General features: G+C 60.7%; 1 protein-coding gene across 3 annotated transcripts; it reads left to right on the top strand.

Moving 5' to 3' along the window:
* The first annotated feature begins 1,018 nt into the window (after window positions 1-1,018).
* On the top strand, window positions 1,019-27,307 carry Aacs (acetoacetyl-CoA synthetase). 3 transcript variants are annotated; one of them, XM_003461622.5, is made up of 18 exons: window positions 1,019-1,421; window positions 7,533-7,636; window positions 8,512-8,632; window positions 11,783-11,896; window positions 11,999-12,096; window positions 14,857-14,971; window positions 15,065-15,146; window positions 17,496-17,643; window positions 19,263-19,343; window positions 20,189-20,313; window positions 20,405-20,469; window positions 20,545-20,667; window positions 21,994-22,107; window positions 22,862-22,987; window positions 23,831-23,900; window positions 24,279-24,337; window positions 24,792-24,994; window positions 26,573-27,307. In XM_003461622.5, exons 1-18 carry the CDS (start codon window positions 1,034-1,036, stop codon window positions 26,708-26,710), a joined length of 2,274 nt encoding a protein of 757 aa, XP_003461670.2. In that variant the 5' UTR covers window positions 1,019-1,033; the 3' UTR covers window positions 26,711-27,307. The 3 variants fall into 3 exon arrangements, with proteins under 3 accessions (XP_003461670.2, XP_063081554.1, XP_063081553.1); XM_063225483.1 differs by lacking the exons at window positions 1,019-1,421; window positions 7,533-7,636; window positions 8,512-8,632 and adding an exon at window positions 10,127-10,304; XM_063225484.1 differs by lacking the exons at window positions 20,189-20,313; window positions 20,405-20,469; window positions 20,545-20,667; window positions 24,792-24,994.

The following is a 27,307-nucleotide window of genomic DNA, read 5'->3' as shown; positions in this document are numbered from 1 at the left end:
ACATGATCTGAAGTCATGAAGCCACCACTAGGAACTAGGGACGGCCAGATCCCTATACAGGTCCCTGTCCTGGCTCCTGTGGCCCAGTCCCAGCACGCAGGGCAGAGGGGAAGCTTCCAGCGCCCAGCTTGGTGCTGAGTGGGAAAAAGAGCATAGCGCAGTTCTCAAAGCCAAACGGCTTCTCCCAGTGTCAGCTAGACGCTGCCTGTGTGAGCTCTGGCTCATGCTGTTTAAACTGTTAACGTCTTCTTAGATTTCACGTTGGAATCTGGATCCGGGGCTTTGCTTGGAAACTCAGAAGTAACAGCAACCTCAGGCATGGTCGTACCTAGCCCATGTGTGTCCTCCGGGCCACCTGACTTCCTTTGCAGCATGTGTGGTCATCTCACTGTCCAGGTCAACACCGGCAGGGCCTCCTGGATGACACGGGTGGGCGCATGGCCGCCTCCTCTTCCTGCTTCTGCTCATTCTTTTTTAATCAGTCCATGTTGGCAGTACACAATGATTACATTTGTCCGAGGCGCGGACACAGGGACACGATGCATCCTTTTTCACAGGCGCGTGCCAACTACACCCGCCTCCCGACTTTATACTTTTTTTTTAGTTTGAGGCAGGACTGTGGGGTCTGGCTGAGTGGCTGGGCTGGGCGGGACCTCTCGAGCCTCCTGCCCGAGGCTCGAGCATTTGCACGCCCGCAGGACGCTTTTCCTGGAGCTAATGAGTGACACTAATTTCCGGGCTGGGAATCCGATTTGCGCCTCACGGCGCCGAGCAAGTGCAGTCAGGGGTCACCCTGAGCTGCGGCCAGGTTTTCGCTTTGCAGTGATCACCCCTGCCTTACACGCACCGCCACGTCCCTGTTGCATGGGTACATACGCGACGTGCGTGTCACTGGGCGCCACTCCTCCCCAAACCTGACTCACAGGTCGCCGGCGTCCGCCCCGCCGCGGGTACTGGGAATCCAGAGGGAAAGCACGCACTAGCGCAAGGGAGCTGGAGGCGCTCAACCCAGTGCGCAGGCGCACGCAGGCGCATGCGGAGGGCACTCCTTTCTCCGACACCGCCGGCGGAGGGTTACATAGGGGCGTGGCTACTAGCAGGCGTGGTCTCGGGCGTGGCTTCGGATAGGGGGCGTGGCCAGAAGTATGTCAGCGGGAGGTGGGGGCGCCCTCCCAGTCTCGCGCTCTCGGCCGTCCGCGCCGCGTCCTTTCCGCCTGTGCGTCGCCCCCGTCGCCGGTCCCCTGTCCCGATCTCGGCTCGATCTCGGTCCCCAGCGCTCGCCACAGCCATGTCGGAGCGGACGCCGTCCGGACGCGAAGAGATCCTGGAGTGCCAGGTGATGTGGGAGCCGGACAGCAAGCGCGACACGCAGATGGACCGCTTCCGCGCGGCCGTGGGTGCCTCCTACGGCCTGGCGCTGGGTGAGTGCGGGTCCCAGGCCCCCGAGGCGCAGCCCCTCTCCCCGTCGCCGCTGCCGCCTCCTCGGTGCCCTCCATCCGGTTTCCGGGTACCTGGGAGGGTGAACAGGTAGGCGCCACCTCGGGGCTTCGGAGGGAGCGCCATCTCCTCCCGCTGAATCTCGGACCCGATCGAGCCTCCTACCGCCCCCGGCTTTCGGAAGCCTCCTGTTCCGCTTGTTGAGCAGGGCCTCTGGTGGGGATTCTCTCCTGCGGCGTGGCCACCTGGCATCGGTGTCCCTCCCTCATGCCCTCGGCGATTTCCCATCTCCCTTCGCCTCCTGGCCTCCTGTCACCTCCACCGGCTGCAGGGACGCCTGCGTTTCTGCTGGGGGCATCACCACTCTTGCCGGCCTCGCAGAAACTGCGCGAGGCCTCCCTCCGCCCCTCTCCTGCCTCCCTGCCCGACGTGCTTAGATCACCTGGAAGCACGGCCTCGCTCTGCGCTTCCTTGGTGGGCTCCTTGCTGGCTAGAAGTCCCGGGCTGCCCCTTGGCTGTCCGCGCACAGGCCCTTCGCCTTAAAGTCGCTCTGCTCCTCCCTCGCTGTCACCTGGAGACAGGTGACTTCTCACTTTGCCGTGTGGGGCTGGAGGAGAAAGTCGTGGACGCCCAGGAGGAGCGGGAGCCAGTATTGAGGACTTCCTTTTTCTCTCTCACCCTCCATCCGGTCTCTCTCCTCTGCTAGCCACAGGGTAATACTGATCTCTGGCACTTGTGTCGTCCTGCCGCTTTACAAAGCCATTTCTGGAACCAGAGCGACCGTTGCTGGGGAGGAGAAGGGGTCTGGACTGCTCCACACTCCGAAGGAAGAAACCACTGAGTTGCCTGAGCCTTAGTTTCCTCCTCTGGGAGAGGAGGGTGTGACTAGCCCTGAGGCAGGCTGCTGAGTTGCCCAGCCTTGGTGGCTCCCTGTGTCCTCAGTCCTGTGATGCTGGTCTGGGGCCTGCAGGTGTCTTGTGCATGGACAGCACTTTCCAATTCTATGGCCTGGGGCCTTGGATGCCAGCTGTGCCCAGCACTGGGCCCAGGTGCTCCCTGTGGTTGGACGGGGCTGAGCTCAGGTTTGCCTTTTTTCCTCTTGTGCTCTCCAGGGTGCAGTCCAGTCTGCTTCTCCCCCTCCACCTGCTGGGCCGGAGCTTTTGGGCTTCGAGTTGAGGCCTCACTCAGAGGCCACCTTTGCTTTGCATATGTTCTCCTCTGCCATTTGGGCTTTGGGCCTGGAGGGTGCTGGGAGACCCCAAGAGGGAGGGTCCACTCCTGGGTCTGTCTCGCAGGCCAGGTGGGTGGGCAGGTCTTTCCCCGCAGTCCTGGAGGCTCGGGTGCAGGAACTGCAGATTCCCTTTCTGCTGCCAGAGTCAGGGGCCCCTTTTTCTCTGCCCCTGTTTCCAAGAAGACTGCCAGGGACTTTTGAAGCCAGGCAGGCTCAGCTGGTCTCTTGTCCCCTGGGAGGGGCTGCAGGTCTCTAGTTAGAGCACAGAATCATCGATAAAGCTATGAGGACGGTGCTGAGCAGGCTTCTAAATACTGCAGGCTGGAAGAGACCTCCCTGCTGGGGCAGCTGGACAGTCTGCCCAAGTGGAAGGTGTGCTGGCTGGTGTGGCAGGGAACGGTGCTTTCAAGGCCCAACCCCTGACCCTACGCCAATGGTACTGGCAGAGGTGGTGAAGAGAAAGGGCACCAAAGCCTGGCCACTCCAGACTGGGCAGGCAGCCCCTTCCAGCTCCGGGCACTTTTGATTCCCATTCCCTTGATGCCTGCTGTCCTGTCCACCACCAAGGCAGGTGGACTGGTGCTTATCGCACAGCTGAGGGACACAGTCGCAGTGACCACTTGGCAACTACAGGTGGGGACTGTGTGTGCCCTCAGCCACGGCTCCCATCTGTCGCCTCTTGCATTTGGATGGTGACAGAGGTGGGGACAGCTGTCCCATCCTAGCTCATTGTGGGGTTGGTACTGTGTTAGTTATCTGTTGCTGACCTCAGATCACCCTGAAACCCAGCGGGGTGCTTCCAGCTCAGGCCTAGGGCTGCAGGCATTGGAAAGCTGGATGGGGTGGACAAGGCCTAGCCAGGTGGTCACTCAGGCGGCAGCAGCATAGGTCTGCGTGAGGCTGACCACTTTGCTGTCATCTCTCATGGCCCTGCAGGTGCCGTGACCACCTGACGATGAGCTGGCCACGTCTCCTCTGATCAGCTGTGCTGTTTGTGGGGGAACATCTATGGCAGCCCCAGAGGTCTTTACTGGGGGCCTGGATCAGGGCTCTGGTGTCTCGGTCTCTCTGTCTCTTTGTCTGTCTGTCTGTCTGTCTGTCTCTCTTAATCTCTTTTGTTTTGAGGTCCAGGTTGGCCTCGATTTCACTATGTCCCACAGGTTGGCTTTGAGCTGGTGGCGATCTTCCTGCCTCAGCCTCATGAATGCTGGAATTACAGGTGTGTGTCTCCATGCCTGTCTTGACCCATCTGTTACTTACTTATTTTTAAAATTTCTTTGTGGCACTGGGGATTGAGCCCATGGCCTTGTGCATGCCAGGCTAGCACTCTACCCCTGAGCTACAACCCCAGTCCTGGCCCATACTCTGTATCAGGAGGTTTGGGGCTGGAGGTAGTTTGTAGCCTGAATGCTACTATTTTTTTTTTTTTTTTTGAATGCTGCTATTTTTAAGCACCGAGATGACCCACCCCCCAAAAAAGCAAAATGCAACCAACGGTGTGTGTCTGTCATCCCAGTACTCTAGGAGGCCGAGGCAGAAGGATTGAAAGTTTGGGGATAGCCTGGGCGGTTCAGAGACAGAGTGAGACCCTGCGTGTGAGTCAGTTGGTGTTTGCTGGGGAAGCAGACGTGAAGAACCACATAGACGATCAGGAATTGCAAGATCATCTTACAGAGGCCGCACAGAGCCGGTGGAGGCACGTGCAGAGGGTCTGCGCACTGTGGGTGGCAGGATCTGGTCACAGGCCTGGAGCTTCTCGGGAGATCAGAAGTGGCCCTGTCTTTCCTCGTTTGCCCAGGGGCGTGCAGTCTCTGAGCCGGTTCAGCTGGGCCTCTCATACTCACGTTGATTTCTCGGTCAAGCCAGGCCCTGTCTCCCCTGCCCCCAGAGCAGCTCATTATGAGGTCCCCGGTTCAAACCCAGCACCAGAGGGAAGGAAGCTGCCCTCACCAGCTGCCAGCTCTGGGGCCTGCTGGTCCAGCGCTGTTCCCTACAGGTGCAGGTGCCAGCTGTCCCAGACTCGCTGCTCCCCTGGGTGCCCACCCGGCTGGCCTCCTCTGCTGTTTATCCTTCCCTTGCTGGCCTGTGCTGTTGTTGGTGATCTGTGGATGGCGAGGGCTGACACTGCGGCCTAGGCAGTCCTCAGCTGATCCTTGGTATGTCCCTGCTACACACACACACACACACACACACACACACACAGGGAGAAGCTGGAGTATGGGGAGAGATCGAGTCTGAGGTCACCCCAACAGTACTGGGCTACAGCCAGGGACCGGTGTTCTTCCTGAGAAGCTTAAGTTGTAGAATTCCACTGAAAACCAAATTTTTAAGAGTCAGCCACTAGGTGGCTCAGAGTGGCAGGGCTGGGGTGCAAAAGCTGAACTGAGGGCCCCTGCTCTTAGGCAGTGGTGGCCCACGGTCACCACCCCTGTTTGTTTTGGTTATTTTTTTTTTTTTGTACCAGGGATTGAACTCATGACCTTGTGCTTGCCAGACAGGTGTTTGTGCTACCGAGCTAAATCCCTGACCCAGTTGTTTTTTTGAGACATGGTCTAACTACGTAGCCCAGGGCAGCCTGGAACTTGCAGTGATCCTCCTGTCTCAGCCTCTGGAGTGCTGGGTTTGCGAGTGTGGACTGCCACACCCACTGGTTTAGAGGACCCGTCCTGGGTGGAGGCCTTGTGTGCCTGGTGCTCCACGCTGCACTCGAGGAGGTGTGGGCCTCCTTGCTCAGAATCAGATCCCTTCCTGCACGACTCAGATCTTCCCAGAGCTTCGGCACCCTCCAGCGTTAGAGGAGTGTTATGGATTAAAAACTGGTGGTCAACTTAGCACCAGCTGAATTAAATCAGCAGGGTGCTGAGCGTAAAGGTTCCACCTGAGGGATGTTGGCAGCATAAATAGAGACTTGGAGAAGGAGAAGGTAGACGTGGGTTTCTCTGCGTGTTGCTGTTTGAGCCGTTGGTTCTCCTGGAGGAGCTCCTCATGCTGGCTTCCCCAGTATAGTTTCGACTATTGTGGAGAGGAGCTCGGGACCTTGTTGGTGAGAGTGTCTGTGGTTCACTTTGCGGGGGCTCTGGTTGAGCGTTGCTTCCTGGCTCCGGAGGGGAGGACGTGTACTGTTTAATCTCCATGACAAACTGGTCATGCTGGCTTTCTGGCATGTACCCGAATGTGCTTCTTGTTGGAGGAGCTCATCGGGGCCTCCATCTCGCTGAGGCTGGCTGTGGTACTTTTCAGGGAGCCCTGGTCCTTATTTTGAGCATTGCCTCCTGGCTCCAGTGCAGAACCCTCAGCCTGCTGGCACAGCTCCTTCACCCCGCTGGCACAGACTTTCTAGCTTCTACTGCTGACCTCTGGGCCTTCCCAATGCAGATCTGTGAAACAGACTGGCGTGGGGCCTCGTGGGCTGTAGACCTCCAGTTGGGCTCGTGGGAAGCATTGTCTTGAGCTCTGGGTCTTCATCTGGACTCATGCAGGACATTGCTGTGGGATCCATGCCCTTGGCTGAATATCCTATGTTTTTAGCATTACGGACAGATTTCCTGCACTTTCTTGGGTTAACTCTGGGTGACCATCATAAATATTAGTACAAGTTCTGTGTCCTGAGCCTAATTGTTCTCCTTACAACCTTGACTACAACAAGGGACCCTCCTGGCCGCTCTGGCTTACCACCCCTGGGCTCCTGGCATTTCTGCAGCCCTTAGGGCTGAGGGCCCACACTGCCTGGTGGTGACTGTTCTCTAGATCCAGTGTGACAGAAGACCGTGCCCAGACACTGCTGCAGGGCTGGGCCCAGGCCCCTCTGTGCTGCACTCAGGCCTGGAGCTAGGGCTGGGGCCCCTGCCGCTGTCTGTGAGGGTGCTGGCAGCTGCTGTGTGGTGCTAGGGTCCCTCATCCTCCGGCTGTCACCGTGTCCCTTCGGTGCCTGCCTGTGGCAGCATCAGGCTGTGCATTGGGACAAGCCTTGAGCTCCACTGGACCACCTTGACCTCTGAAGCTGTTTTTGTGATCATCAGCTGATCTCGTCCTCTTTAAAATTCTGCAAATTGGTCTCAGAAGACTGTATCACCCTCAGTGGGTGCCTCAAACAATAGTGCTGGGCTGAGGTGTGCGCAGTCCCCAGGGGGCTGGACTAGGCAGACATTACCCGGGCCACTCAGCTGCTTATGCAAGACCTCAAAGCACCTCTGCATCTGCCTACCATCCATCATCCATCCACCCATGCATCCATCCACCCATCTATCCATCCATCCACCCACCCACCCATCTATCTATCACCCGTCCTTCCATCTGTCCACCCACCTATCCAGCCAGCCACCCATCTGTCCACCTACCCATGCATCCACCCATCCATCACCCACCTACCCACCCACCCATCCATCCATTCATCCATCCATCCATCCATCCATTCATCCACCCATCCACCCACCCATCCATCCATCCATCCATCCACCCATCCACTCACCCATCCACTCACCCATCCATCCACCCACCCATGCATCCATGGATCCATCCACCCATTCAGCCATCCATCCAGCCTTCCTTGTCTTTGTGGTAGTAAGGACTGAACCCAGGGACCCAGAGCCCGCCCTGTGAGCCACATCCCCAGCCCTCTTTTTAGTTTTTTTCAAGATGGAGGTCTTACTGTGTCACTGAGGGTTGGCTCCAGCTTGTGATCCTCCTGCCTCAGCCTCCCAGGTTACTGGAATTGAAGGCTTGTTCTACCACATGTGGCTTGGATCGCTGCCCCTGTCCCTCTCAGGAGGGTTGGTGACCGAGCTCCACCTTAGGCCCCCTCCCTGGGTGGCGGGGACCTCATGCTGAACCTGCTCTGAGCCTGCGCTCTGCTTTCTGTTTTCAGAGAACTACAATGACTTGTACCACTGGTCGGTGGCGTCCTACTCGGACTTCTGGGCCGAGTTCTGGAGGTTCAGCGGACTCATCTTCTCACGCATGTATGACGAGGTGAGCGGGGGCTGCCTTGCACCTGCTGTGCTGTGTCTGAGTGCAGTATGAGTCTTGGGGTGCAGTGGGCCCCATCTTTTTTGAAGGCCTCTTATTGGTGGGAAAATCCCTCGTCCTGACACCTGGCTGGAGTTAGCACGGCCCAGGACTCTGCCAGCCGCAGACGCCCCATCACAGGGGACCAGGCCCTGCCTGGGGTCCTGAGCCAGCCCGAGCCAGCCAGCAGGCATTGGGGTTCTCTTTCTTTACGTTCACTAAAACATTTTAATGGTTGTGCAGTGCATGCATTTGAAAGGCACATCTTTCCCAGTGTGCAGGCTGAAGATGTTAAGTGCACACAATCTGTAGTTCTGTTCTTTTTGCAACCTGGGTTTTAGAGAATTTAACCCCTTGCCCTCTGTATCAGGAAACATCTGGAGAAGGGGTCTGTGCTGGGGGCAGACCATTGTAGAAGGTTGCTGTGTCGGCTGTTTAGGAGGAAACCAAGCCTGGTGTGGTGGCGCACGCCTGTCCTCCCATCCCTGAGGAGGCTGAGGCAGGAGGAGCACCAGGGGTTCAGGCCAGCCTGCACTACCTAGTGGACCTTATGTGAAAATACCCCCAAACCGAGAGACAAAACAAAATTAAAAAAGCAAACCAACGTCACCACATCCCGAGGAAGCACGCAAAAGGCCGTGTGGGCTTCAGAGAGCGGTGGGGGCAGCAGGTCTGGGGCTTCTGTGTCTGGGTGAAGGTTGAGTTGGTTCCTGGAGAGCTGATCCCAGCGTCCTGTGCCAGCCCACAGGTGGCTCAGGCTGGGTGTCTGAGGCCCATTCATGGGCAGCGGGGGCCCGGCTGCTCCTCTTCAGGCAGGTGCTGTCCACCCTGCCCAGCAGGTGGTGGACACTTCCAAAGGGATCGCGGACGTCCCCGAGTGGTTCCGCGGCAGCCGGCTGAACTTCGCGGAGAACCTGCTGAGGCACCGGGAGAATGACAAGGTGGCCCTGTATGTCGCAAGTGAGTCCAGAGGGGCACGGTGCGGCGACAGCCAGGTCAGTGCTGGACTCTGCTTTCCCTGCGGAGGGCAGGACCGGCCGTGTGGCCTTTGCAGGAGAAAAGGAGATGCCTCACACTGAGTGACCAGCATGGGGCACCAGGGAACCAGGGACAGGACCATGGCTGGGGTTCCTGCTCCCCACTGAGGTACTGGGGATGGGGTACAGGGCCATCCCAGGAAGCTGCACCCCCAGCCCTTTTTAATTTTAATTTTCAGTCTCCCTAAGTCACTAAGTTGCCCTTGAAGCTTGAACTTGTGATCCTCCTGCCTCAGCCTCCCAGAGTGCTGAGATTATAGATGTGTACCCCATGCCCGGGTAGCTTCTCTTCTTAAAAATGAAGTTTAAAAAATATTCCCAAGTTATGTGCTAAAAAGCAGCCTCAAGAAGCACTGGAATGAAGGAATTTTGTGGGGTTTTTAGGCAGGGTCTTGTGTATTCTTGGCCTGGGTCTTACAGTGATCCTCCTGCCTCGGCCTCCTGAGTGCTGGGATCACAGCTGTGCCCTGGTGTGCCCAGGCTGGAGCCCCTTCAGTTAGTGAGCACCCCTTCATTGTGCTCGGGCCCAAGCCAGAGATCACATTTAGTTTATTTATGTGTTTTGGAATCAGAAAGTGAACTCAGGATCTTGTGCTTGCCAGGCAGGTGCTGGGCTGCCAAGCTCTATCCCCGCCCCATTTCCCACTTCGGTTTATGCAGAAGGTCTTGTTTTTCCTGTTCCCTGATGGGGCGGAACTTTGGGACCCACGTGTGCTAAGCCGGGGGAGGGGGAGACTGCACCCCTGGGCCACGCCTCAGCCCCACACCACATATCTTTTGTGTGTCCCTGTGTGGTGCTGGGTGTGGAACTGGGGCCTGGCAGGTGGTACCCAGGGGCTCCTTCGGACCTGCCCCCGGCCTGACTTAACCACTGGTTGCGTTGCTGGGATGAAGTGTATGAGCACTGTGTCAGGAGCTGAGGATGTGAGCTCCCAGTGTGCGAGCTTCCCTCGCAGTGGGCTGGGCCCCAAGCAGGCTGCAGTGCAACGGCAGGGGTCAGCGGAGATCAAGGGTGGGGACCCACCTCCTCTGAGCAGGCTGGTGTTCCAGAGGACTAAGCCACAGAGTACTGAGCCCCACAGCCCAGTCACCTCCCCAAAACCCTGCCTGTGAGCACGTGAGGCTTTGGGGGGCCTCCGGATACAAATTCTGTCACAGCCCCAGTCAGAGGTCCTGCTTAAGCCGGGCGTACTGGCTCACACCTGTAATCCCAGCACTCCGGAGGCTGAGGGAGGAGGTATGTTGAGAGTTCGAGACCAGCCTGGGCCACAAAGTGAGCTCAAGGCTAGTTTGAACTGCATAGTGAGACCCTGTCTCAAAAAGACAAACAAAACAAAAAAAACCATGCTTAAGGGTCCGGAACTGGCCAGTGCCCAGGCCTCTGCACACCAGACTGAGGGCACGTGACTCCTTGCAGGCACCAGAGGGCACGCAGGCCACACAGGCCGTCCCAGCACCTGCATGGAGCTCGCCTGCATGGAGCTCCGTTCTCCGCCTCCTCCACCAGCCCAGGGTGCAAACAGTGGAGATTGGCTTTCAAGGGTGGATCCGGTTACCTGGACAGGAAACCTGGACAGGAAAGGAAGTCACCATCTGTGAGCTTGGAGGCGGGGTCCCTGCTGGGAACATCGAGGGGTGTGTGGTTGCCTTGGAAAGAGATGCTTCAGGTTCCAGGACTGCAAAGCAGACTGTGATGGGCAGTTAAATACCTCAAGGGAGAGCTGAGCCCCGTGGGAGCGGCGCTCCTCCCCAAGTTCAAAAGTAATGTTCAGCCAGGTGGTGCAGGCCTGTAATCCCAGCGTTCAGGAGGCTGAAGCAGGATGACTGCTGTAAATTTGAGGCCAACCTGAGCTACTTGGTGAGACACTGTCTCAAAAAACTAGGCCCCGGGCTGGGAATTTAGCTCAGTGGCATAAACACCTGCCTGGCGTGGTGCTTATGCCACTGAGCTAAATCACTGAGCTAAAACGTGAGGTCGTGAGTTCAGTCCCCGGTATCAAAACAAAACAAAACTAGGCCCTCCCACAAAAAAAACAAGCCTACAAAAAAACATGACGGTTAAAGACTTAACATGTTTTTTCTACAAAATTGTTCTGTGTTTTCAGTTTGTTCTCTTGCTGCAGGACCAATTAGCTGGAAGCCGCTGAGGTTTCTCTGGGTGACACCAGGAGCACTGGCTGCTGCCCCCGGGGAGGTGCAGAACTGCCCCTCTGCCCGAACCTCAAGGCAGGCGCAGCAAGCTGTAGGGAGGCTCTGGGGTGTCTGAGGTGACCCTGTGGTTCCACCCGGCCCAAGGCTCACCTGGCTGGACCTGATCTGTGTGGCGGTGCCCCTGAGAAGGCACAGGCCAGGGCTGTGTTGTTGGGGTCTGGATCTCCACCTCCCACTGTCCTGTCCGTTAGCTCACTGGTGTGTGTTGGTTCATTTGTTTGAGATAAGGCCTCAAACTGGCCCTGAACTCAAAATGTGGCTCAGGCTTGCCTTGAACGCACAGAGATCCTCCTGCCTCAGCTTCTTGAGTACTGAGATTGCAGGCACACACTACCTTTTCCAAACCAGTGATAGCCCTGGCTCGGGGATGGAGTTGGCACTGCCCAGGGTTCTGGTGGCAGCCTGGGGGTGTGGCTAAGAAGAAAGGGGAAGCACAGCAGGTGGTGCTGCCCAGTGCTGGGCTGAGGAAGCGCTGCAGGCTGAGGGCTGCACCCCCGGCCTGGCCGGGCCTGTGTGGTTTCCTGGCTTCCTGTGGCACTGTCCTCAGGGAAAATGTCACCGCCTGGCAATCGGAGTGGGGCCGAGGGGACTGGACCTCCCCATCTGACCCCGTGGTTCTCTCTGGTGGTGGCAGTGGCGGGTGGTCTGTGCCATAGGCCCCAGAGGTCCCAGCTGATGCCCGCAGCCCGGGAATCTGGTCACCTGCCTGTCACCTCACGTTCCCCCTCTGCACGGTGTTCTGGGGCATGAATTGGCGACCACGGCTGCTCAGGCGAGGTTTCTCCCTCTGTGCCCGCGACGTGGCCCTGTCCCTGCGTGATGGCTGGAACCGGGTTTGGGTTTTTCCTCCTCCTCCTCCCAGGGGAAGGCAGAGAGGAGATCGTGAAGGTGACCTTTGAGGAGCTGCGGCAGCAGGTGGCTCTGTTCGCAGCAGCCATGCGGAAGATGGGCGTGCAGAAGGGGGACCGCGTGGTAGGTGAGTGCTCCCCTCAGAGGTCTCTGCGGTGGGGTCCCGGGAACTGTGTGAGTCTGCTGCCTCAGTTTACCTGAGTTTATGGCTTCTCCCGTCCCCCGCCAGGTTATCTGCCCAACGGCGTGCACGCTGTGGAGGCCATGCTGGCCACAGCGAGCATTGGCGCCATCTGGAGCGCCACGTCCCCGGACTTCGGCGTGAACGTGAGTTGGGGCCTGGGCAGTGGGTGGGTTCCTGGGCGCTTTGTGGTGGTCATCTCCAATGCCCCTGCGGCCTGGTCCTCTTGGTCGGGGCTGTGGATCCAGCTGAGCCAGGAGCTTGGGAAAGTGCCACCCGGCAGCCCCTGAGCCATGTGGGGAGGTGTGGGGAGCCAGGCTTTGATTTCCTGCTGGCGGCTGACCTATGGCCTTGGCAGAGTTGCATGCTTGCGGCCGGCGGAGTCGCTCGGACCCCTGTGCGATCGCCATCCTCTGGCCTGTGATTTTGGGTCATCACAGGGCCTCCTGGCCGGGCAGGGGGTGTCTCCCGCTGTGCTCCCTGCTGTAGGGGTGTGGGCTGCCCTGTCTGGCCTCCTGGCTGCAGTGCTCCCCGCAGGACGAGACAGGCACAGTCAGTGTGTCCCTCTGTCCCTGCCCATCCCCCTGTGTCTTTTTGTCCCTGAGCTGGGGACAGTGGTCGGAGACAGGGATGGGGTTTGTGCACACTGAGCACTCAGGCCCTTTGGAGCTTGGGGACCCACAGGCACCCGAGAAGCTGCTGATACCCTTGGAGCTCAGCACGGGGACCCTGGGCCTGGTGTCCCTGCAGCTCTGGGGGTGTGCACAGGAGCTCCTGTGCTTGGAGGCGGCCTCTTGGGTAAAGCATGTCCTCTTTTTCCTGTTTTTTGTCATTTTTGTAGTCCGGGGGATTGGGCCAGGGCCTTTGCAGGGACGTGTGTGTGTGTGTGTGTGTGTGTGTGTGTGTGTGTGTGTTTTCCCCAAATCTATTTTATTTCAAGGAGAAAAAGAAGGAAAAAAGGAAAAAAGAACTAAAAGTTACTCTTTTCTTTTATTTTTTGGTACTGGGGAATGAACTCACGACCTTGCACTTGCGAGGCAGGTGCTAGTGCCACTGAGCTAAATCCCTGGCCCTCATTTTTTGAGACAAGGTCTTACTAGGCTGCTAAATCACCCATTCTGGGCTTGGATTTGGGACCCTCCTGCCTCAGCCTCCCAGAGTGCAAGGATTTTTAATCCTTGGTGTGCCTGGTAAAGGCTTTAGGGTGGCTGTGCCGTCCTGACCCCAAAGGCCTGGCGGAGTGAGGGGCTGCCCAGGGCCCACTCCACAGGAGTCTGCGGCTGCTGGGCTAGGTTCACCCCACTCCCCTCAGGTGGCTGCTTGGGGCTGGCACGGTCCTGGGGGTGGCCTAGCAGGGCACACAGAGCAGTGATGAGTCACGGGGTGCAAAGCTGGGGAGCTGGGAACTGGAAGCATTCGAGTCCTTCGGAGCTTTTTACCTGGGAGAACCAGAGGCAGGGACCGAGGCCCAGGTAGCACTGACTCAACTGGAGGCCTTGCCGAAAGGGAGCCCTGTAGTCTCCTCGGTGGGGTTGGGGCCTGGGGTGGAGCGGGGCAGGGTTCTGCTCCCCAGCTCCAGAAAGTTCTGGTCAGCTTGGGCCCCAAGCAGGGACTGCGGGGCAGGCAGGGCTGTGGGTGACTGTGTCAAGCTCTGTGCATGGCGAGGGGCCCAGGAAGATGCTCTGAGCCGCTGGACTGCAGGCTCAGGACCAGGCAGGAGCTGTCCCTGGAGGGCGTTGGACACGGGGTGCTCTGGAGACAGGCAGAACCTGCCGGACTGGAGACCAGTGACTCTGGTGGTGAGGCTGCAGGGTGGTGGCTTCGGGGGCTCAGTGGGGCTGGCATGGCTATAACTGACACTCATCCTCCTCGGTTCCTGCCCCCTCCGGGTCCTGCCCCTGCTGACAGATCCCTGATGCCCTTGGTCTGAGGGAGGAGAAATTTCTTCTGCTTATGTTTAGAAGTTCCAGGCCTTATGTGGCTCCTGGCAGAAGTGTTGTGGAGGAAGGGCCTGCCAGGGGCCAGCTGCTCACCACACGGTGGCCAGGAAGCCCAGAGAGGGGGCAGAGCGGGGAGGGAGGTGTTCACTTCTGGTCAGCGCCATAGTGACCGCCTCTTCTGACCGGGCTCCACCTCCTAACATCACATCAGCCAGAGTCCCCCCAGTCCCGGAAGTCCCTTTTGTGAGCACATAGGCTTTGGGGGACTCCACCCTTCCTAATTCCTGCAGGGTCCCTCCCTGCTGGGGTCACCTGGGCAGCTCTGTAAATACAGCCTGGCTTCACTGGCCCGTGGCTGGTCAGTCCGCCCAGCCACAGTAGCCAGACAGTCCCTCTGCAGATGGCACCGAGGTCCATCCAGGTGCAGCCCTGCTCTCCTGGAGCAGCCCCGGTGGGTCTGGAGCCCAGGAAGGCCTCTGTTCCAGGCAGGGACAGCAGAGTAACCGGGTACTTCCTGCTCTTCGGGTGGCTGGGGTGGGGACAGCAGGCGGGGTTGCCCAGGGCACTTTGACCTGTGGCCCTGGGGACCTGCAGGCTGGGGGCCGGGGTCATGGTGAGGCATGCTTAACAGTTGAGCCCGTCCTGGACGCAGCCCTGATCCCTGAGAGGTCGCTGTGAGGGACCCAGATGGTACACGTGGCAAACACGCGTGGCACAGTCAGTGTTGGGCAGTGGGTTCCTCTTCAGCTGAGGGTCAGGGCTGTGGGAGCAGGCGCCTCGGCACAGGTGGTGCAGGCTGTGCTGAGCTAGACTCTTCTGGCCGGGCAGCAGGACTCGGGGTGCAGGCCCTCTCAGATGTGAGCTGTGTCTCCATCGCTTCCGGTGTCAGCCACAGGTGCCGGGCATGGGAGTGTGGCTGCTGTACCCTGGCTTCAGGTGACCCCGGCACTGTCCCCTCCCGCGCAGGGTGTCCTGGACCGCTTCTCACAGATCCAGCCGAAGCTGCTGTTCTCGGTGGAGGCCGTGGTGTACAACAGCAAGGAGCACAGCCACATGGAGAAGCTGCAGCAGGTGACGAAAGGTGCGTGGGTGCAGAGGCCCTGGCCACGCTGCACTGCTGCAGAGACCTGCCCACAGCCCCGGCCCGTGACCTGGTGTTCTCTCTCTCCTCCAGGACTCCCGGACCTGAGGAAGGTGGTGGTGATCCCCTACATCAACTCCAGGGACAAGATAGACCTCACCAAGATCCCCAACAGGTGACAGCGCTGCCTTCCGGTCCCCGGGCCGGGGGTCCTGTGCGCCACCCCTTCAGGCAGGTGCCCTTCGGGGTCTCTCCACGGGCACTTGGTCATAGCCCTTCAGAAGGCAGGAGGGTTTAGTACTCTAGAGCCAGCCAGGGGGTGCAGGCCGGCCTCACACTCGAGGTGATCCTCCCGCCTCAGCCTCCTGAGTGCTGGCTAGTGTGACAGGAGGGCACCCCCACGCTGGCACTGTTCATGGTGCCGTTTCATTGAAGGCACTTGACTGATTGCAGATCGGGTGCCCGTGGGTATCCTGGTCCTGCCCCAGGGAGCCCCTGGTGCTCGGCTCCCTTTAGAGCCTGGGTGGGTCCTTGTCACTGACCTTCCCGCCATCTGCCTTCTGACATGTGTAAACCCGCAGAGGTCCCGTCCCAAGTCCCTGGCAGAAGAGCAGGGGCCTGGATTTTGAGCAGAGAGGAAGCGAGTGGGTGTGGCTTGGTCCCCGCCCTCTCTGGGGACCCAGGGCGGGCTTAGGAGAGGGCAGTCCTCCTCACGGGGCCCTGTCCCCTGGCCACCAGCTCAGGCCATGCCCTAGGAGGACAGCAGCGTGGCGGGGCCTCCTCCTTCCTGTGGACAGATGCTCGGCTCTGTGGTGTGGAGCCCGTGTCTGTCCTGAGCTCAGAGCCCTGTGGGAGATTGCTCGTGGGCTTGTGTCCCGGCTGGGTACCCTGGGCAAGTGTCTGGCTTCCTTGTGCCTTGGTTCTCCGTCCACAGTGGGGCCATCCCTGCCACGGAGGGAGGAGGGCAGCCAGCCAGGCTCTGCCAGTGCCGGCACCTGGCTTGGGGTTGTGACGTGTTTGTGCTGATCTGTCAAAAGCAGCAGCCGGCAACCAGGGCCTTTAGCGCCCATGAAGCCCCATCCAAGCTGCCTGTGGCTGTGCCCCTTTGACCTCTGGATGACAAGGATTGCCCGTCTCAGGGAGCCCAGGGAAGATATCCCCTGCCCTCCAGGATGTTCTGTTTTTAGAAGGGCAAGGGAAGTCCTCACTGTTGATGGTTCCCCTGTGTGCAGCATCCAGTGAGGTCGGCACTTTCCATGGTTGGGGTCCCAGAAGAAGGGACCAGAACTGGCCGGAAGGTACCTCTGCAGCTTTCCCCACCCGAGGGAGCAGGCAGTGTCTGTCCCCGCTCAGGGGGTGCCAGGCCTGAGGAGTCCCTCATCTGCCGGTGCTGCCTCAGTGCCTTTGCCCAAGACGATCGTCCTTAGTGTGGTGGTTTCTGTCCCCTTATGGGAGGGAGGCCGTGCCAGGTGTCCGGGAGCAGGGCTTCTCAACTGCCACGATGGGAAATAGAAGGCCACCTACCAAGGCTGCTGTGCGCCAGCCCAGGCCTCTCCTTGGTGGCTCCCGGACACCCACCTCTGGTGCTTTCTCTTGGCCAGCGTTGGGCTGGCAGGCTTCTTAGGGTCAGTAGCGCAGATTGCCCTCGATCCGCTTTGGCATTTTTGTTTTGCTGTGAGACAGGATCTCACTGCGTGGTTCAGGCTGGCCTTGAATTTTCTGTAGCCCTGGCTGGTCTCAACCTCTTAAACCCTCTTGTGATCCTCCCACTGCTCAGCCTCCCAGTGCTGTGATTACTGTGTGTGTCACCCTCAGAGTACATAAATGACCTTGCCATTGACACCTTGGCCACCTGTGTGTGGGTGGGAAAGGCTCTTAAACTGCTCCCCACCACCACCACTACTGTGTCCCCCACCGCAGGGCTCAGTGCGTAATCAGGCCATTGCTGCACAGAGGAAGTGAAGCCTTAGCTGCTTTCTGAGTTTGCATACAAACAGCGCTGTGCTAATTGGGAGTTCCCTGGCGGCAGTGGGTCTCTAAAGAGGCACAGACAGCCCCATTTGCAGTTAAGAAACCAACTTGAAGCCAGGCATGGCAGGGGGGTGGCTCTGTGGTCCTGGTGCTGGGGGAGGCTGAGGCAGGAGGATCTCCATGAGTCTGTGGCCAGCTGGGCTACGTAATGGTACAAGGCCATCCTGAACTGTAAAGTGTGGCTCCGTCTGTCTCAAAAACAAGTGAAGGAACCAACTTGGAACCCTCTCTGTCACTCGCCCTCCATGTAGGTAGAATTGGTAGGTTCGGTTTATCCTGTCCCTGAAAGCAGCGGGGCTGAGCCTGTGGTGCAGCCCGCTGTGTGACTGAAAGCTCTGAGAGGTCCCTGTCACTGTCCAGATGCTCCCAAGCCAGGGCCCGGCCCTTGGGAACCGGCTTTCCAGTGCTAGAGTGGAGGGGAGGGGAGGGGTGCAGCAGGGGCCCGAGCTGGGCTGCACCCCTTGTCCTGTGTTCACCGAGCGCCTCTTCGCAGTGTGTTCCTGGAGGACTTCCTGGCCGGCGGCCCTGGCGAGCACCCCCCGCAGCTGGAGTTTGAGCAGCTGCCTTTCAACCACCCGCTCTTCATCATGTTCTCCTCGGGCACCACCGGGGCTCCCAAGTGCATGGTGCACTCCGCCGGGGTAGGTCCCTGCCTGTCCCCATCCCTGTCCCTTACCTGGTTGGCCACGGCAGCAGCACTGTAGTGGTGCCCTGGAACCCCAGGTGAGCTGCTTCTCTGTGAGTGGCTGTGGCCAGGATCCGATGTGTCCTGAGCTACAGTGACACCCTTGGGGTCCCCAGCCTGGCGGGCACTGTGTGTGAGCTGTGGGGATGCAGGGGCTGGGGGGGCCCCAGGGGATCGGGCACTGCGGGGGACGGTGGTGGTGCTGGCAGCCCTCGTGAAAGCCAGACTCATCCAAGAGGGGGAGCAGAGGTCCTCAGTGAGCAGGAAGAGCCGTGGCATTGTTCTGAGACATCCTTGTGTGTCCACGGCTGTGTGCAGGGCCGGGGCACCGCACAGCGTAGCTCACAGCTGAGCACGTGAAGCCACCCCTCTGGTGTTCAGAACCGGGGCTGGGCGAGGGCTCATGGGCCGGAGCTGTTTTCTTTTGTGCGTGTGTGTGTGCGTGTGTGTGTGTCTTTTTGAGACAGTCTCACTATGCAGTTCAGGCTGGCCTGGAACTTGTAACAATCCTCCTGCCTCAGCCTCCTGAGTGCCGGGATCACAGATGTGTGCCTGGCTCAGAGCCGTTTTCTCAATTCTGGAGGCTGAAGTCCGAGATCTGGCTGTGGCGGGGCAGGACCGCTTCCTGCCGGGTCCTCCTGAGGCTTCTCATCCCGTCTTGGTTTCGCTGGGGAGTTTAGAGATAAAGGCTCCCCCATTCACAGTCCCTGGGGGTGGGGTGCAGGTCCAGGCTGAGGGGCCGAGGGGATTTTGCTGCTGGGGCCCCTCCACAGAGTCCCAGCCAGGGGTGGGGTCTCTCACAAAGCCGTGACTGCTTCCTGATGTGCAGCCCCAGCTGGTTCTGAGCCAGCGCCCCGCCCCGAACACCCATGACTGTGGGGATGAGGGTTCTTTGGCCCTTGGAGGGGGCACAGTAGACTTGGCACCCCTGGTGCTGCTCTGTGTGCCCACTTTTCTTCTAAGGTTGCCTCACATAGCTGGGTGTGGTGGTGCACACCTGTGACCCCAGCACTGGGGAGGCTGAGGCAGGAGGATACCTGGAAGTTGAAGGCCAGCCTGGGCTGCATAGTGAGATTGGCTCAGAAACCAAACAGCAACAGGAAGCCTGGCAGCCTGGTGAGAGGGTGTCCAATCAGAAGCGGGCGCCCTGCCTCCCCTGAAAGGGAAAGGCTGTATAAGAAAAGCTGTTCTTTTTTTTTATTTTTTTATTTTTGTCTTTTTCCTTTTTATCGGTACTGGGGATCGAACTCATGACTGCCTGCTTGCGAGGCATAACGCTGAGCTAAATCCCCAGCCCCAATTTTAAAACTGCTCCTTTTGAAACCGCCTAGCTCCGAAACTGCTTCCGGGCTCCGTAGTTCCTTCGCCCCTGTAACCCGGGCTGAGACCCAGCGCGCAGGCTGCCTGACTGCCCCTGTCCTCCAGCAGGGAGCGCCCTGGGCTGGGCGCCTGGCCCGTAGCTGTGAGGTGTGGGCTTCAGGAGTTCTGGGTCCTCCGGGCAGGCGGGGCACCAGGGCAGTGATCAGGGAGGTCGCCGCCCCTACCACGGCCTAGCTGAACCCCTGTGCCCCACAGGGCACCCTCATCCAGCATCTGAAGGAGCACATGCTGCACGGGAACCTGACCTCCAGCGACGTCCTGCTGTACTATACCACGGTGAGGCTGGGCCCTCGTGCTTCCCCTATCCTGTGGGCAGGGGTCGAGTCATACCGCCTCGAGCTGGGGGGGGGCCTGGGAGGGGGCGAGGGCTGGGCAGGGGCCTGTGTCTCACCACCCCGTAGCCCAGGCTGGCTTCGAACTGTCGATCCTCCTGCCTCAGCCTCCTGCGCCTCCATGCCCAGCTCCTCATGGGCCCTGTCTGAGCACACGCAGCTGTCCAGGGGTTCTGGAACCATTCGGCTCCATTTCCCGGGTTGCAGTGCTGTGCTGAGGTTTTAATGGATCAGTGCTGGAGGCAGATTCTTGCCCACAGGCTTGGCACCAGGAATCCCTCTGTGGCCTTGTGACAGGCCCTGGGTCCGTGCTGACCCCGGGGTTCCTGTGGGGTGAGCACGGGTTGTCACATGGCTGGGTTTTTCCTGCCCTGTAACTTGATTCCCAGTGCTCGGCTGCAGAGCAGCTTCCCAGAGCACAGGCTCTTGCTTCCCTGTCCCCTCTCAGCCCTGCGGGGCAGTTGGGGAGCCCAGCACCCCGAGGAGGGCACTAGGGTTTCACAGAGGCCCTGGTGAGAGCGATACAGCATTGAGATGGATCGCTGTGTGCTGGGGGCTCCCAGGAGCGGATCTTCACAGGTCCACCTTCCGGAGCAGGGTCCCCCCACGGAGCCCCTCTTATGCCACCTCAGTGGTAGCAGCAGCCTGTGGGGCGGTGGTGGTGGGATCCTGGCCTTGGTGGCCCAACTCATCGTCCTTTCTGGATCTCGGGGGCCTTTGGTCAGTGCGTGGCAGTTTTCTGGGGACCCCACCTGGACCCCCACAGAGCCAGCTTCTTGCCCCACGCAGGTCGGCTGGATGATGTGGAACTGGATGGTGTCCGCGCTGGCCACCGGGGCGTCCCTGGTCCTGTACGACGGCTCCCCGCTGGTGCCCACGCCCAACGTGCTGTGGGACCTGGTGGACAGGGTCGGGTAGGCGCTTGGGGTGCCGGGCAGCGGGCCCCATCTGGGCAGGTGAGGGGGCCACAGCGCTGAGGCCTCTGGTTTTCTCCCCCGCCCGTAGCATCACCGTGCTGGGGACGGGTGCCAAGTGGCTGGCAGTGCTGGAGGAGAAAGGCCTGAAGCCGGGTGAGTTCGCAGGGACCCCGAGCCCTGTGTCCAGAGGGCGGGCCTGGTGCTGAGCGCCCGGCTCGTCCTCTGCAGTGGAGACCCACAGCCTGCAGACGCTGCACACCATCCTGTCCACCGGCTCCCCGCTGAAAGCCCAGAGCTACGAGTACGTGTACCAATGTGTGAAGAGCAACGTGCTGCTGGCTTCCATCTCAGGTGCGCCCACCCCGCCCCGCCCCACCCCCTCGAACTCAGCCCCCAACCTTGCCAAACCCCGCCCCCGTGTCCTCCTCCCTCTGAGCACCCAGGAGACTGAGCTAGCAAATGCCGCCCCCTGAGGGCGGTCCTGGGGAAATGCACAGGAAACTCAGGTGCCTTGTCGTCCACACCTGCTGCAGCTCTGTGCTCAGGGGTAGGGTGGGACGTGGTAGGGTGGGACGTGGGCGGTACACACAGCCAGGTGGCTCGCATGGCGTATGCGTGTCCCGGACAATGACTTAAAGTTACAGACGAGCAGCTAAGTTGTAGCAAGTTCCTGAATTCACTGGCACTGGCTCTGTACAGGAGGCCTGCAGCAGGCGAGAAGGAGCCATATAAGGTTACATTAGTGGGAAAGGCTGTCACGGTGGCAGTGAGGAGCTACACTGACACTGAATAACGTGGCACTGCTCAGTTTAAGCAGCCAGCAGATTGCCTCTTCCTGCCTCAGCCTCCTGAGTAGCTGGGATTTCGGCGGGCACCACGGCTCCAGCTTTGGTCTGTCTTCCTAAAGAGGGCCACTCTCCTTGCCCGTGTCCCTGAAGCCCGTCACAGGGTGCCCACCTCTTGGGGTCTGGGGGGAGGAGACCTTGGTGGTGGCTGAGATCTTGACCTGAGCTTTTCTGGGGAGCCAGAGAGTAGAAGGCACAGGTGGATTCTCACAAATCCTGCTGACTTCTGAAGACAGAGTCTTTTTATACAGGTCTTAAAATCATGCAGTCACTCCCTAGTTTGTATACGCAGAACAGGGTTAAGGAAAACACTGCTCTAATGAGAAATCCGTTTTCTCAGGTATCCAGACAAGTGGAAGCATGCCAGGCGGTGCACACCTGTCATCCCAGCCCTCCAGGAGGCTGAGGCAGGAAGGTTGCAGGATGGAACCCAGCCTGGGCACCTTAGACCCTGTCTCAGAAAAATTTTAAAAAAATTTTAAAAGAGGCTGGGAATGTAGGTCAGTATCAGATGGGCTGAGGTTCAATTTCCAGTATATTTTGTTTGCTTTGAGACAAGGTCTCAATCTATAGTTCAGGTCTTGAGTCCGTGGCCACCTGCCTGACTCAGCCTCCTGAGGGCTAGGATCACAGGTGTGGGCCACCGCGCCCAGCAATCCCAGTGTTTAGGAAGAAAGTCCATCTCAGGGCTCAGTCCAGCTCCTGAGTCTCCCGGCCTGAGAAGCCGGCTGCTGCATCTGTCTGCAGAGCTGTCATGCTGTCCCCTGGGCTGCGCTGTGCCTGACTTGGGGAAGCAGGCACCATCTGGGTCCTGAGCATGCGTTCCCTGCAGGGGGCACCGACATCATCTCCTGCTTCGTGGGCCACAACACGTCGGTCCCAGTGTACAAGGGCGAGGTCCAGGCCCGGAACCTGGCCATGGCCGTGGAGGCCTGGGACGAGGACGGTAACAGCTCCTGTGGCTTCCAGGGGTGGTGGGGGACGCTGACCGCCTGAAGCGCAGGGCCCCTCCCCGACCTGGCCTGGTGCTCCCAGGGGCCCCTGAGCAGGTGTGGGCTGGCCTAGGACTAGAGGCTGCCCAAGGTGGGGTCCCCTGCTTCCCTGGGAGGGCTCTGCAGTGGGGGGTGGGGTGGGTGTGGACGATGCAGTCTCCCAAGCCTCTGCTCTGTGTCCCCATAGGCCACTTGCTAGGAAGAGCAAAGCCTAAGCTGGTCGTGGTGGCACACGCCTGTCATCCCAGCACTTGGGAGGCTGAGGCAGGAGAGTCTTAAGAGTTTGAGACCAGCCTGGGCTACAAAGTGAGCTCAAGGCCAGTCTAAACTGCATAGTCAGACCCTGTGTCAAAAAGACAAGAAAAAAGCAAAGCCTGTTTGCGCCCTTAGCACCAGACAGGGACTGGGGCATGCACTGAACAAATTCAGAGACCACAGTTGCCCCAGCCGTTTGTGACCCCTGGGGAAGTACACACAGGGTGTGTTGGGGTGTCCCGGGCGGAGTCCCACCTGCGCCCAAGGTCCTCCTTCGCTCCCTCCCCGTCTCTCCAGGTCTCTTAGACCTGAGTCTGGTGTCGGACTTGGGGCTCGGGGGGCAGCTTCCCGGTGCTCTCTCGGTCCGGACTCCCACCGGGCGGTGAGCGGGGCATCACCCGCCCCTCGTGTCCTGTCCCTGCCCGCGCCCTGACCGCTTCCTCTCCTGGCCAGGCCAGGCCGTGTGGGGCGAGAGCGGGGAGCTGGTGTGCACGCGGCCGGTCCCCTGCCAGCCCACGCACTTCTGGAACGACGAGACCGGCAGCAAGTACCGGAAGGCGTATTTCTCCAAGTTCCCCGGTAGGCGGCGCCCGAGGCCCGGCTGGTGTGGGCGCGGGGCTCCCGCGGGTCGGAGGCGGCCGCTGGGGGTGGGGCGGGGAGCGGCGGTGGCCAGGGCCTGGCTCAGCCGTCCCTTTCTGTGCCCTGCATACTGTCCAGTCCCCTAGAGGACGGTTCGCAGCCGGGTCCCCCTCGGGCTGCACCGCCTGAGCCTGCGGCCTGGCCGTCTCCGTGCAGAGCTGTGGTTCCCGGTCCCCTCCCCCACCGCTGTCACGTGGTTCAGGAGCCTTCAGTCCCGCAGTGACTTGCACGAGGTCCTGCTGCCCTGGGGGTGATGCACTTTTGCACGGACCACGTGTGCAGAGTCGGGAAGCGCGGGGGGGGGGGGGCAGCGTAGGGTCACACCCACACGCTGTTGTGCCCTCGGGTGGGCAGGCGTCTTGGAGCCGGAGTCAGAGTCTCCCAGCCAGGTAGGGCGGCCCCAGGAGGCCCTCGTGGCCCTGCTGAGGCTGCAGCAGCAGAGATCAGTGCCAGGCCTGGACTGGCACTGGCGCCGCCCCCAGCTGGGTGGATGGGTCGCCCCGGGTCACCTGCTGGCGGCTGTGTGTCCCTGTGCTGAGGCTTCTGCTGGGCCTGGCGCTGCTTTTGTCCTGGTCCAGCACCTGGTTCTGGTCCCCACCCCAGCCGCCTCGCCACACCCATCCCACTCCTTCCCGAGACCTGGTGTCCCCTTCTGTGGGAGCCCTGCCATCATCCTATGACATCTGCTGGCCGTGTCCCGTGGCTGTCTGGCCTGTCTGTAGGTTGTCAGGCAGCCCATCCCCACCGAACCTCAGGGGTAACAGTATCCGGGCCTCTTGGTAGGAATCTGGACGCACGGTGACTACTGCAAGATCAACCCCAAGACGGGCGGCATCATCATGCTGGGCCGCAGGTGAGGCCGGGGCACTGCCTGTCCTCCGGGGCACCTGCCTGCCACTGCTGGGCTCCCCAGTTCCTGCCCTGCTGGGCTCCCCAGGACCTGCTTCCTGGCCCATGCCAGCCCTGTGTCCACGCTCTCCCCACTGTGCCTTGGGCTCTGTCTGAAGACCCCGCCTGGCGCTGTCCCCTCTCCTGGGTGGGAACAGCTGTGTCTGTCCCTGTGCACGGCCTCGTCTCCAGCAGGGAGGCCTGGGAGTGGGCGTGGGGGCCCTGTGTGGGGCAGCAGGTGACCACGGGGGGACCTGGATGTCAGGGCTGGGCTGGAGTTGGGCAGGTGTGGTCCCCGTGGGGAAGGGACCTGGACTCAGTGCTCCCAACTCTGTCCCCACAGCGATGGCACCCTCAACCCCAACGGGGTGCGCTTCGGCAGCTCAGAGATCTACAACATTGGTAGGCGCCCCTCCCCTCGAGGCCCCCACACCCCATGGTGAGCTCTTTCCCAGAAGGCACCTGAGGGCCGCCCCGGGGTTCTTGCACCGCCCTTCCTGCCAGCTCACTGGGTCTGGGTTCCGGATGAGGAAGAAAAGCAGGGAGAGGCGGCACCGTGCCGAGGGGCCCCAGTGCCATGCAGGCGTGGGTGTGGGATGCAGGCCTGTGGTCTTGGCTGCCTGGCCGTCACCGGGCTCCCTGGGGCCTGCCCTGTCCTCCGTCCACTCTTTCCTTGTCACTGAGTCCAGCCTGCAGGTGGCCTCGGTTCCAGGCCGGCAGGTGCTCTTGCAGTGCCCAGCACAGGACGGGGCTTCCCTGTTCAGCCCAGTGCCCCTACGCTGGGCCCTGTCCCACTGACTGAGCACTGCCAGCTCCGGGGCCTCCTGTGACCCAGCGCATCCTCCTGTCCCTGCAGTGGAGGCCTTCGAGGAGGTGGAGGACAGCTTGTGCGTGCCCCAGTACAACAGGGACGGCGCGGAGCGGGTGGTCCTTTTCCTGAAGATGGCTTCTGGCCACAGCTTCCGGCCAGACCTGGTCAAGCGGATCCGCGATGCCATCCGTCTGGGGTTGTCTGCACGCCATGTGCCCAGCGTTATCCTGGAGACTCGGGGCATCCCGGTACGCCGGGCGCTGTGCGGGTGGGGCCTGTGCTCCGAGAGTCCCCTTTCTATGTCCACGTTGCTTAGTGATGCTGCTGTCACCTCCCCTTCCACGGGTGCTGGCTGTGGGCCGGGCTGCAGGGCCACCTGCCTCACCTGAGTGTCTGTGTCCTCCAGGCTCGGGTGGAGAAAGGGTTTCTGGGGCCCCATGGCAGCAGCAAGGGGTTTGTCAGGCTTCCTGCCCAGCTGGGCCTCCGAGGGCCCCGGTGTCTGTCTTCTGCAGCCTTTAGAAGCCCCTGTGGCCTGCTGTGTGAGCAGGGCCCTCCTCACATCCTGTGTGTAATGTGGTGAAGGACCCAAACCCCTGCCATGCCCAGGAGGGAATGGGGCGCAGGCAAAATGAGGGGACCCTGGAGGAGCCAGGCAGCACACAGCGGTGACCCCACCCTCAGGTGGCTGAGGCAGGAGGATCTCCCTGAGCTCAAGGCCAGCCTGGGTGACCCAGCAAGACACTGGCTCCGAGGCCTGCTGTGCCCGCAAAGCGTCGCCCCCTCAGTCTCTGGACTCTGAGAGGGCAGAGGCCGCGCTGGCTGCAGTGCAGTGCACGGAGCACCTGGGCTCCCCTGCGGGGCTGGAACTACAGGGCTCCACTCTCACCACGGTGTGGGGTGGGGTGTCCTGGACCCCTTACTGCTCCCCCGTCCCTGGGCACCTGCAGGGTCCCTGGGGCGCTTCGAGCTCTCAGGCCACCCTCAGGAGCTGGGAGGTACACGGCGATGATGCTGGGGACATCTGTGTCCCGGGGAGGGCACCAGTGACAAGCACCAAGGATGACAGGCTGTCCCTGGAAGCCGGTGCTTAGAACCTTAATTAGCTCACACGTCAACTGAATTTCTCAAATGAGTGAATTTAATTACCTCTCAGGTAAAAAAAGAAGCCACTGTGTGAGGAGCGCCCAGGGAAGGGCAGGTGCCGGAGAGGACCCCTGGCTGGGGGAGCCGGGGTGGGGACTCTGACTCGGGGTCCCATCCCCAGGGAGCCCCACGGAGTTGCTGGGGCTCTGGGCCTGGCTGCTTCTGCAGGGGCTCACCCGCAGCCCTGTCTATGGTTCAGGAAATAAACACAGAAGTGAGGCTGCAGCCGCAGGAGCAGGGGCTGGCCCGCTGGCCCTGTGAGGGACTCCCCCGCCCCGGGCATGGTGGCAGGTGGACCCACCTCTAGGGGATCCTACCTTGGGGTTCCTGTGGGCTCAGGCCTGCACCCTGAGGAGGCACCGAGCTCTTGTCCTGCGGTCAGGGCCTGAGGGACCTCGATGACTCTGCAGCTGGCCTCAGGCGAGTGGAACCACTCATCTGCTCGCTCGGTCACACCGTGCGGGGCCCCGGTGGTGGGTGCTGGGGTGTCCAGGCTGCGGCCCCCAGTGTGAGGCGGGCTGCTGTCCATCCGGGCCCTGCCCCGCGGTGCCTGCCCATCACCAGGTTCAGCTCGTGGACCGGGGTCCTCTGAGGGTGCGGGGCAGGGTGTGGGCCGGGGTGTGGGTGTCGCTCTCTGTGGGGGACCGGTCTGAACCACACTTGCCCCCTCCTTCCCCCCGCAGTACACACTCAACGGCAAGAAGGTGGAGGTGGCGGTGAAGGAGATCCTGTCGGGGAAGGCGGTGGAGCACCGCGGGGCCTTCTCCAACCCCGAGACGCTGGACCTCTACCGGGACCTCCCCGAGCTGCAGGGCTTCTGAGGCCGCTCCGGAGAAGAGGAGAGAAGACAGGAGAGGAGAGGAGAGGAGAGGCTCGGAGCCTTCCCCGGGCAGCGCTGGTGGAGCAGGTCCCTGCCTGCTGGAGGATGGGGCGCTCCTGGACACAGCCCCTGAGGGGCACTCGGCCTGGCCGGCCCCAGTCTGTTTGGCTTCCCGACGCAGTGCCTGGCCCCTCCCTCCAGCCCCCACCCCACCTTGCACTGTTGGGGCTCCGCTGGCACTGCGGCTGCCGGGCTGACTTCATCACTCGGGGTTCTGGACAGCTGGTGTCGCACCCCTCCTGTGCCCGCCTGGCCATGGGTCACGGCTGGGAGCCTCTGAAGCACTCCATGACCGTCATGTCACTCGCTCTCGGGGTGAGGGGACCCTGGGGGCCAGCAGGCAGCACTTTCTGGGTCACGGCGGTGATCGTCCTCAGCCCAGTTTGTTCAAGGCTCCGATATCCGGGTTCATTTCTATGTTCCCCAGGACTCAGCCCAGCGAGTCACCTCCTGAATTGTTTCCTGGGTTCTGCTTACGCGGGAAAAGTGCTGAGAAGCATTTCATGCAATAAATGTGTGTCGTGTGCACACGTGTGCA

This window comes from Cavia porcellus, unplaced genomic scaffold (genome assembly GCF_034190915.1).
Source record: "Cavia porcellus strain 051 isolate PalLab524CR breed Dunkin Hartley unplaced genomic scaffold, mCavPor4.1 scaffold_16, whole genome shotgun sequence".
Classification (NCBI taxonomy): Eukaryota; Metazoa; Chordata; class Mammalia; order Rodentia; family Caviidae; genus Cavia; species Cavia porcellus.
This window is presented reverse-complemented; position numbering and strand designations above follow the sequence as displayed.

Excerpts from the sequence above, each read along its gene's own strand:
- Aacs (XM_003461622.5), top strand. The coding sequence starts at position 1,034 with ATGCGGAGGGCACTCCTTTCTCCGACACCGCCGGCGGAGGGTTACATA. Across the intron at positions 15,147-17,495 it reads CTCACCAAGATCCCCAACAG|TGTGTTCCTGGAGGACTTCC; the intron begins GTGACAGCGCTG and ends GCCTCTTCGCAG. Across the intron at positions 17,644-19,262 it reads GCATGGTGCACTCCGCCGGG|GGCACCCTCATCCAGCATCT; the intron begins GTAGGTCCCTGC and ends TGTGCCCCACAG.